This window comes from Trichophyton verrucosum (genome assembly GCF_000151505.1).
Source record: "Trichophyton verrucosum HKI 0517 chromosome Unknown contig01010_1.f1.exp, whole genome shotgun sequence".
In the NCBI taxonomy this organism is placed as follows: domain Eukaryota; kingdom Fungi; phylum Ascomycota; class Eurotiomycetes; order Onygenales; family Arthrodermataceae; genus Trichophyton; species Trichophyton verrucosum.
Window position 1 is genome coordinate 1 of NW_003315193.1, and position 10,328 is coordinate 10,328.

A 10,328-nucleotide genomic window follows, 5' to 3' on the forward strand; every position below is an offset into this window, starting at 1 on the left:
AAAAAAGACGGTACCAGCGTGACGAAAGTTACCAAAGTTACCGGCGCTGGCTTCCCCCGCTGGCTCCTGATCGGGACTAGCGCCGAGACCCACAGGGCAGCATGGCCCCTTCCCGAAGCGGTAAATAGTGGGTCCTCCGCCGTGCGCCTGCCCTGTCCGGTACATAACGATACACGCGATACCGTAAGTTCACGGCAGGCAGATGACGAAGAAGGTCACATGAGGACGGTCACGCGCCAATCAGCGGCCGCCGGGCTGCTGTAACGCCGGTATTGGTATTTTACCCACGCTCGCGGGTTGCACGCTAGTAACACCGCCGGCGTTTCGCCTTTTTTGCGCTTTCCACCTCTGTGACTTGAGTATAATAGCGCTGCTCGATATAGAGTGGGAGGGCCAGCATAGCATGGCAGGCCATGTACGGAGTACTCTGTGCGGATACAGGAGCAGCTATAACGCTAGAGAAATATGATGATAACAATAACAGTAGTACGGAGTAATACTTGGAAGACGGCTTCTACATATGGTGGGCGTATGGAGAACGGCCAGTTGACTCGTGGAGCACAAAGCAGACAGGCCACCACCCAGCCCGTATAAGGGTCGATTGAAGGAGCCGTTGCTCTCAGGGATCAGCGTGGGCGGTGGCTTTCTTCCTCGATCCCTGCTGGACGTCATGATTATTATTTTTGATGGGCTGGCTGCTGGTGTTCTGTTCTGTGCATGGAGCATTTCGTGCATGGCAGTATCCACCACCGCGTTTTTGCTATTATACATCCGACAGAAGCAAAAAGAAGCTGAGGTTGATGATGAGGTACGGAGATCCTCAGGTATCGCTTCACCTAATACTACTTTGGCCGTCGATCCATCCATCAGGACGAAATAATCAGCATCCCTGGGCTCCGTGTGCCAGAATGTCTCTTTTTATCTCCGTGGCTCGCTACTGGCTGCCGAATCTCCCATACTTTACACACACCCCTTCTGCAAAGCCAGCAAAGGGATCAATCAGGGTGGTGGTCGACCGTTACAGTGTGATCACGCCGACGTCGCACATACTTGCTTGCATGCAGCATACATGAAAGGTAGATGCAGCATAACTCTCATCATCATCCACTATACCACTCTTTCTCGCAAGTTGCTGACTATCCAGTCTTCTTGCAGGTTTCCTGATATTAATTCCACGCTATTATTCTCATCGCGTATCCAACAGCTAAGCGGCTGTCATCGTCTGGCGTTGGGTCTCCCACGTCGGCGGTTGTTGGTTCTCGTCGTCTGGCTGCCGGTTCTTCAACTCTGGAACTGGAAAAGGGTGCTTAGCTAATATGCTATTTTTAGTTTTTAGCTCGTCTGCTGTTATTTTTAGCTAACCTTGGCCACATTCCCACCAATCAGAAGCCGAGTAAAGTGAAGAGAGAGCATAAAAAAAATACATGCTCTGTCATGCACAGCCCTGATACTGGAGCCCTCTTGCCAGCGAGTCGTCTCGTTGCTCGTCGCTTGATGGTGCTGTCATTCCACCTCTCGCTTGTTCGGATAGCCAAACTCTAAATACACCGGATGGAACCCTTCGATGAACCGCCAAAGGGGGAGGTAGCATTTTTGGCGTCTCTTTTCTTCTTTCCCATGCTTCCTCTGCATCCTTAAAGATGACTTCACTGCCCTTTCTTGTTGAACAGGCGCAGCATACGAGGGGATGATGGCATTTGTGGGAACTTTTCCCTCTGCCCTATCTCTCCCAACGGCCGTGCTGGCAAATCATTCGGCCCGAAACGCTTTCTGTCATCACGCAGGATTTACGAATGTCAGACACTTTTTCTATATATAATTTCCCCAATTGACTGACTCGGTACTCCGTACGGAGCGCACGCCTTACCAAGCTTGTCACCGGCCGAAGTACTTAGCCCATGCCTGGTTAACTTTCAAGGAACGAAGAATGCTATCTTGTGCAACGTGGTCGTCAAAAACGGATGTATGTACAAAAATCACACCGATTTTACGATACTTGCTGTCTTCCCTTGAGAGGTACAGAGGTGTATGAAACTCACATCGGGGCCTTATCCCATCCTCCATTTGCACTTCACAACCCATATTGGGCTGCTCAGGAGCAATTAGATTAATCATCCCGTTTCCGATCTTTCTTTTTTCCCCATTCCTCTAAATGTACCAAGCGGTGTAAGCACATCCCATTGCCTTTCACTGCCTCCTCCGTATATGTACACTTGATACATACGTACCGACTGGGGCACAGATAGCAAGCCCCAGACGCACATATCCAGCATAAGGTAACTCTGTAGCACGCTTCCATACTCCGCATTGCTGTCGTGCATTTGTTCGCTGTATCCTCCTCTTTCCCCCCAATACCCTGTGGATTCCCCTTGTTCAGCTGGAAATTGGCGTTTCATCTTCCAAGTCACTCAGTTGTTGGCTGCACCCTGTGAACTCCTTTCACCAGAGCGAAGACCAAGCCTGTCCTTGTACTTACTTCCCTTTGCCCCGGAGAAGATCACAGCCGGAAATCAGAATTTCAAGAAAGTGTACAGACACCTTGCTGAAACGGACGTTGTGCTTTTCCGTTACTTAACGCCAAGTATAAGCAAACTGGCCTGCATGAACGAAAATATGAGCCAGAGCAGAGCAGACGTGGCCAGGTCATGATTTTGTTCTCCAAACTTCTTCCTAGGCAGGTGGCCCTTGTAATTAGTTAATCAATGCGGTCGGGGCTCCATTTCCGTTCGCTTAAGAGCGCCGACTATGAACTGGCTCGGCGCTGGAATCATGGGCCACAAGGTAAGTAACGGCGTTGTCGAAGCCAACCATACTCCGTATTGTTGACATATCCGAGGTTAATGCAGTCCCCTCCCCTGATATAACTAACGGATAACAGTCATAATGTCGAGATGTACTCTATACCCCTGGCTATTGGGTGGAACGGATAGTTACTCGATGGACATGCAGGCCACGCCCACTTTTTTCATATGCATTCCCTCCCCTTCTCTGCTGTGCCCAGGGCGATTTGAATGCAAGCTGTGCGATACGCTGCATCTTTTTCGCTCCACGACCTTCCCGTCGGTACTCCATACTGACCTTATGACTCCATTCAGGGGTAGATCCATAGCTCTTAATTTCACCCTCAACAGCTTTCGGCTTCCTGCTGCTCATGTCTAGCGACGAAGAGAAGGCAAGAGAAAAAGGGGGTGAGAGGATGGCGTACACGTCGAACACGCAAACGAAGTACGGAGCACCCGGCACATGTCAAGCGTAGAGCAGTAAGCCAGTAAGCAAACTCCGACAACTCTGAGAGCTCCGGGGACAGCTCCAAAACTCCCCTACCCATACATGATCTACATACATACACAGATCTTGCGTCTCATGCAGCCCGCAATTCTTCTTTCACCCTTCTCCCCGTCGAGATCTGCTTCCGGCGTATTAACGGTACGGTGATCTGCCTGCATCGCATTTTGGTGCATTTTGAGTCCAGTAGCATGAAGTAAATTAAATGAAAGAGACGGGCCAAAGGGGTCACGGGTGGATACAGCGTCAGTCCTCTTCAACCTTTCATTCGGGCGAATTGACCATACTGCAGGCAAACAGCCAGGCAGGACAGGCAATCATCAACCCCCCTCGCCGCACGGACTGTATATTGGCCGTTTGATATTGCGAAAACATGAAATCCTCGCAGGTCTTAGCTCCTCGTATAGCGAACTGGATGGTAAATTAGTTCATGCTCGGAGATTATGTGATTTTCAGTGATGATGCGGCGTGTGTTGAAGCCCGTTCGAGGTTGAGCAATCATGGCGTGGAATGTGTTGGGGACGGAGAGCCAAGCTGGAGCTACCCCCTGGTCTATACAGGTCCCTTGATATTGCGTTTCATTTCAGAGCTTTCTCCACGCGCGGAAGCAAACGCAACCCGTCCTGCAGCTTTCTTTTTGTGAAAATATCCTGGGGGGGAGGCTAGAACGGTGGACTGGCCTTATCGATTCACAGGGTAAAACGAAATGGGCGTAAGGGGAGAAAGAGAATCGATTGATTACTTCTTTTCTTAACCATGGCAAGTGAGCTAGTCAGTTAGTTAGCTAGCTTAGATACTGTGGCTGGTGGTGTTGATGATGTTGCTCACGAACTAGTCATGGTGCTACGAGTAACTAACTATCGTGCTCCATCCCCCTTTTCGCTCACGGAGACGCCGGTAGGAGTGTCCGGGGTTAACCATTCATGCCTCTCACAGTTTGCTTCCAGTCGAATCGCCAAATTCGATTACCAACTTGCCGAACTGATTGCCCCTTTGCATATCGTCGAACAAGCCGTTGATACCGTCAAGATTGTCAATACCCTGGACAATTTTCCACACCACTGGCTTAATTTTCTTCTCCTTGACGAAGTCCACCATCTCCTTGAACTCCTTCCTCGAGCCCATAGTAGTGCCCCTGAGATCAATGTTTTTCATCACGGCTTGCATTAACCATGTCATCTTTGGGCCAACCGTCATTCCATAAATGGAGATTATTCCACCGTCCTAAAAGGGGAGCGTGAAACGTGAAACGTTAGCAACGGGCCTTAATTGAAGCTTATATAGAGCCACTCGGCTGAATCACGCCGATATGTGCCTATCAGAGGAGGCGCAAAAGAGCCCGACCACAGCGCCTTGGTGCCATGTCCACTCTGCGGTTGACCACACCGTTTAGACTTTCGGGGCGTAATTGTTTATATCATATCAAGCCACGATATATAGAGAGAGAACATAGCGGTAAATAGGAGAGAAGGTGTGTTTTCACCTCACATGCCCGGCAAGGCAGAATGAGGAGGTGTGGGCTCGGAAATACCCATAGCTTAAAGTGGGCATATAACAAGAAAAAACGACGTACCTTAAGCAACTTCACCCCCTTTTCAACGACCTCCCCGCCCGCACCGTCGATAATAGCGTCAAATTTAGTCTTGCCGTTTGGCAACATGCCCATCAGCTTCTTTTCCCATCCCGTCTCTTTGTAGTTCACTCCACCGCGAGCTCCGAGCTCGACAGCCTGCTTAATCTTCTCCTCGCTAGAACTTGTGACATATACATCCGCTCCCCTTGCCGCCGCAAAGCGCAAGGCCATCAGCGCCACACCTCCACCAATACCGGTAACCAAGATGGCAGCTCCGGTGCTGGAGTTAGCTTCACCAGCTTTGGTCACGAGTGCTCTCCAAGCAGTCAACCCGGTCAATGGCAGAGCCGCCGCTTCAGCATCAGACAGATGCTCCGGCGCCTCCTCGACTTCACTCATGTCCAGGGTGATGTATTCCTGTAAAGTTCCCTTGTCATACAGGCTTGTGCCTCCCATGATTCTGAATCCGGTGGCGCTCTCGGGCCCATCGGGGGCATCTTTCCAGCCGGTGGCAGGGTTCAGAATAACCCGCTTGTTCACCCAGGATTGAGCATGGGGCACATCCGGTCCTGTCGAAGCCACAATACCAACTCCATCACTTAGTAGGACCGTTTCGAAACAGGTCCCTGGGTATAAGTGTTTTCGTATAAAGAGGTCCCGATGGTTAAGTGAGGCTGCGGTGAGTTTGATGAGCAGTTCAGTCCCTTTTGGAGTTGGCATTGGGACCGAACGGAGAGAGAGTGGGTAATAGACTTGCCCAGGCTTCCCGAACTTGCCATCCTCGCTTGTAATTGTAATAGCATGCATGATTGTGGACGTTCCTGAAGAAATCTATACCAGGTATGGATGGGCTGTTGTATACTCCAGGAAATTATTATAGGGGTACCGGCTCCTGGGGATCGAAATTGAGCTCTACAAAGAAAAATAAGCGATTGAGATCAACATACGGAGTATATGTATACACATAAGGATAGCCGGTTGGAAAACGCGGCAGATAATGGTATAGGGTTTGGGGGTTTCCTCAACTCTGAGAATTGTCATATCACACTCACGTTGAGATGCGGAAAGCAGGTGATAAGTTATTCAAGCCTAACTCTTAACGAAATTGGTATCGTATCAGTGCCCTCTCTAAAAAATACCATAGAGAAAATAAATAAAATACGGCGTGTCCAAGTTATGCCCGGCTTATAATAGGCGGCAATTCTCCTTCGGGGATGTAGCGATTATGTCGTCATGTCCGCTGGGAAAGCAGTAAATTGACGAATCCGAGCTCCGAGATAGGTATAATTATGGGATAAGCAGACAAGGAGCACTGCAGCTTAGAATTAACCAGTGCAACAAGTGTAGATGCGTAAAATATCTAGTCGACGGCGGTGAAGTGTCGTTTCTTGCAGGCTGTTTAGAAATCGACGTCGCTTGTTAACTATCAGATTTGCCGAGGCACAACCGCGGGGCCGGATAAAGTTCGGCGATAAGACTGATGACTAATACGGCGATTTCAACATCAAGCGGCAACAACAACATCAGCAGCAAGCAATATCAACTTCATCTTCAGTGGATAATATTAGGATAATTTCAGGAGATGTGTTTTGCATATTGTACATATTAGGTGCAGGATATGTGGAGAGGTATCCAAGTTCACTGCTGCCCAAGGGTTAGCGAAAGGTATTTACAACACATAACTTCTATCAAAAATTCGTTTTGAAGAACAGAACCACGGACGACGGACGACAGGGAGCAAACCTTTATTTGCGCAGCCAAACTCATCATGTGCGGGTATTACCAATCAAACAATTAGTCGACCTCCTCATGATCTTGGAACGGCCAACCTTTCTCAACAAGGAACCGGTCATCATCATCCTCTCCCCGAGCCAACCATTCTTCCTTGAACTCTTTGTTCAAGGCAACTACTTTATCGTATGATTCATTCCTCACCCAACCATCTTCACTTAGATGATCTAACTTTGAACGCAAATGTTCTGTTAGAATGTTGAACTGAAACCATTGCTCTTCGATAGCATAGAACTCTTCTTCTTCCTCCTTAGTGAAATTGACAGGACATTCAATAGTTCCTGCACGTTTTCCAAGAATTATATGCCAATTGGAAACCACCCTAAGAATCGCACCTTTCAAGGTGATAAAGTTCCCAGTCCATTGGCGTCCTGCTCTGTCAACGAGGTGCTGTCGCGGCATCAGCAATGGGTACCGAAGAGCTGTGAGGTGAGGTTTGTTGTCTCTTCCGTTGAATACCATGTACAGCCAGAAAAGCATCCTTTGTCTGTGGAGTTCATCCGCGTGCTCCCTTTCTTCTGCACTTAGGGTATCATAGTCTGGCGGTAGAGATGGTTTCTCCAGATCTTTTGGTGGTTCGGAGTCTGGGTTGTCAAACATTGGTGGATTCCCTGCGACCAGTAGAAGTGGCAGGACAGCAGCATATTGCCAGTCAATGAGACAGGTTATTTCGCCTTCTTCAGAAACAAAGATATTGCTTGGGTTAAGGTCTACCCTCGTTAGCTCTGCCAGTAAATACGACGCACAAGAGAACGTACCTGGGTGACGCAGAGTCGGTTTATTCATAGGGTCGGTGGGATCTTGAGGCAATATATATGGAGCTAAGGATAGATACTTTTTGAGCAAGTCGATGTAGACATCTTGCGATATCTCGCGTGGTATGTTTTCCAGAGCATTGTGGGGAAAGTCGTTCATCAGAGGTTTGCCAAATTTTTTAGTCCATTCTAGTTCCCGCTCACCAATACTTTGTAGGTATTGACAATGATCTTGCCCTATATACACAATTAGTACGTCACAGTCATACCATCTGCAGTCGGACTACTAACAAGGGCCTCGATTCAAGTCAAAATTTGCACGTTTTCCACGCCAGAACATGTAATCCGTGACGGGGCCGATACAAAACCTGTCATCTCCTAGCTCTCCCGGCGAATAGAGATCAACCCTAAGATTCTGGGGTAATGTCTCTTTATAGTACAAGCTTCCGTGAGCTGCGAATGGAAACGAAAAAAGCTTCTTCTCGATATCCACGTAACTCGTCACCAACTTCAACATCTCTTTGGGAGTGATATTAAACCATCGATCGGTCAATGGTTTACCAGTAGCCTTTTCCATAACGATATACTCGGTTCCGACCTCATTCTCTTTGTCGGATGACCAAGCATATACCTTGGGAACGGGTATGCTTTTCCCCCGCAAAAAGTCCAAAGTAGCAACCTCGCTTTCGGTAGTCAGTTTTTGTGGTACTGCTAGCAAATACGGTATCTTCACAATGACCTCGAAGCCATCATTCATAGTAAGAAGAAACACTCTGTTGAAACCACCTTCTGCGAGCTTTTTGATACTGGCGGTTGAGTCTCGGTCGACAGCTTTAGCAGCAATCCTTTTTAACGCCTCGACATTGAACTCGACATATCTCCCGGCAAGGCGAAGCTTCTCGTTATAAAGGTAACGGCCGGATGTATACGTGAACAGGTCGCGTTCGGATATCATTGTCGAGGTGTGTCGTCTTATCGCGAACACGGGGGTAGTCCTAGACTGACGCGGGAGTTTTGGATTCAGGGCGTGTTTCCTGGTCAGTGTAGAGGGTAAAAGATAGTTGTAATGAAAATTGTGCGCGCGCACTGCTCTCACTGAGGGGGTCATAGTGGCTCTTAAGTATACCGCCCCGTAGTAAGTCAGCACCTACGAAATGTTGAGTGAGATAAGGGTGCTTGGAGGTTGCCGATTGAACTCGGAGTTAGAGTTTAACTTACTAACTTAGTTAGGCTTGGCTTTGTTATGTAATGCGGCTCGTTCATCGACTAACTCGTTAACAACTCAACACCTCTCTTGTAGATTGTCATTCGACCACAGAGGAAGACACGGTGTAGTATGAAGAGTTTATAGATTGGCCCTGAATCTTACTAGACATTGACGTGGAAATCTCTCGCAATCGGTTACCGACGGGTAACTAATAATAGAAAGCGCATTATTGATGGGATAAAATAAACCTGTGCAACTTCCTATTCAAGAGCTTTCAGCTCAGACAATGAAATTTTACTCGTAGGTAGATCGCTAACATTTACCATGACCACTTTACATACACTAAATATAGGTAGTTGGGGCGGGCGCTTAAAGTGACCCACCAATAGGAGATGGGTGCTTTGCGTTATTGGTAGGTGTCAATGTGACAGTTAGCGCCGGGGGGCCAAGTACAACAATTACGACAATTCCTGAGATATCTAATTGGCCTCCTGCAGCAGGCATGCGAAACTTGGATGCCTGTCCCTTGCCAGAAGAAATGAAGCATAACATCCAAAACAATTCACTCGTGATTGATGGTCATGCCTCACTGGCTATTTTTGTATATACGCGAAGCCGGAGTGAAGAGTCATGGGATGGGAACCTGTGTTGAATGCAATGCCTGGGAGTAGGGCATTTATAGGATATAAAAGCGCCCATTACCATTTCTGCTCTTCTCTCTGATCTGTTTATCTTCTCTAACAACAGATTCTCTCTATCCCTAACATATACATTGCGTTTCCGAGAAGACTTCATACAGTTGGTAAGCTTCCCTACAAACCTATATAGCAAATACTGATGGCTGCATGATATACAGTACGCCAACGGGGAAAGCTCTCACTTTGCAATGGGGAATTTCACTAAACAGGTCGTTGCCGTCATCGGAGTCATCATTGGAAGACCAGCAGACCTCCGGAAGTTTTTTAAACCTACCGTCGCCAGAGGGAAGACCGTTTGGCCAAAAACTCCCGCGGATTTACTTCGGTATGGGGTGCGCTGGGATTATGATGGAGTGGTTGACCATCTCGGCCAACAATGTCATAAGTACCAACTTCAACCCAATGCGGGTAAAATACCTTCTACTATCAAGGAATGGCGTGAAAAGAATGGTGGAACCCACGCAGTAATCACCACAATGTATATTGCTGTTGATACCGAACCCAACGCCGAAATTTTTGAAGAAGCGGCAACCAACGCGATCAATGCTATTGGAACTCATTGATAGTAAGTAGGAGCAGCAGAACCTTAATACTATATCAAAATTAATTAGTTCGCCTAGGTACATCTCCTTCCCCAAGACGTGTCTCTCTTTTGTGCCAGTTGCGTCTTGAATGTTAGTGTCTACGGTAGTAAGCAATTGTTCTGTGTTACCAATCAAGATGTATATATCTCGACAGCAGACTTTAACCACTGCAAAACTACCAAATAATTACTCATTTGTAGAACTGAAGATTTGCTACCCTAAATGGGCACATACAATTGTGTATGAGGAAGTCAGTGGAAGGGATAAATAACGCTGCGGAATGAGTATTTTAGTTAGATTATATTTGTTGATTCTGCGAAGCATGTTTTACCGGAACATGAACCACAGGACCATGGGACAAAAAGGCCTTCTGCCCCATGTTCCCAAAGGGAGCATGAGCCATTTGCGAGTTCTACTAACACAAGAGGAGGACTT

At 47.7% G+C, this 10,328-nt stretch overlaps 4 protein-coding genes across 4 annotated transcripts; 1 reads left to right on the plus strand and 3 right to left on the minus strand.

The window, feature by feature from the left end:
- Positions 1 to 4,215: 4,215 nt before the first annotated feature.
- Positions 4,216 to 4,482, minus strand: TRV_07437 (uncharacterized protein; the record flags this gene model as incomplete). Its single annotated transcript, XM_003018490.1, has 1 exon — positions 4,216 to 4,482. The coding sequence occupies one exon, from the start codon at positions 4,480 to 4,482 to the stop codon at positions 4,216 to 4,218; it is 267 nt and encodes an 88-aa protein (XP_003018536.1).
- Positions 4,483 to 4,702: 220 nt separating this feature from the next.
- On the minus strand, positions 4,703 to 5,665 carry TRV_07438 (uncharacterized protein; the record flags this gene model as incomplete). The annotated part of the gene is made up of 1 exon (XM_003018491.1): positions 4,703 to 5,665. The coding sequence occupies one exon, from the start codon at positions 5,663 to 5,665 to the stop codon at positions 4,703 to 4,705; it is 963 nt and encodes a 320-aa protein (XP_003018537.1).
- A 987-nt stretch (positions 5,666 to 6,652) lies between these two features.
- On the minus strand, positions 6,653 to 8,359 carry TRV_07439 (uncharacterized protein; the record flags this gene model as incomplete). Its single annotated transcript, XM_003018492.1, has 2 exons — positions 6,653 to 7,641; positions 7,696 to 8,359. 2 exons carry the CDS (start codon positions 8,357 to 8,359, stop codon positions 6,653 to 6,655), a joined length of 1,653 nt encoding a protein of 550 aa, XP_003018538.1.
- A 1,138-nt stretch (positions 8,360 to 9,497) lies between these two features.
- Positions 9,498 to 9,872, plus strand: TRV_07440 (uncharacterized protein; the record flags this gene model as incomplete). Its single annotated transcript, XM_003018493.1, has 1 exon — positions 9,498 to 9,872. One exon carries the CDS (start codon positions 9,498 to 9,500, stop codon positions 9,870 to 9,872), a length of 375 nt encoding a protein of 124 aa, XP_003018539.1.
- Between the last annotated feature and the right edge of the window lie 456 nt (positions 9,873 to 10,328).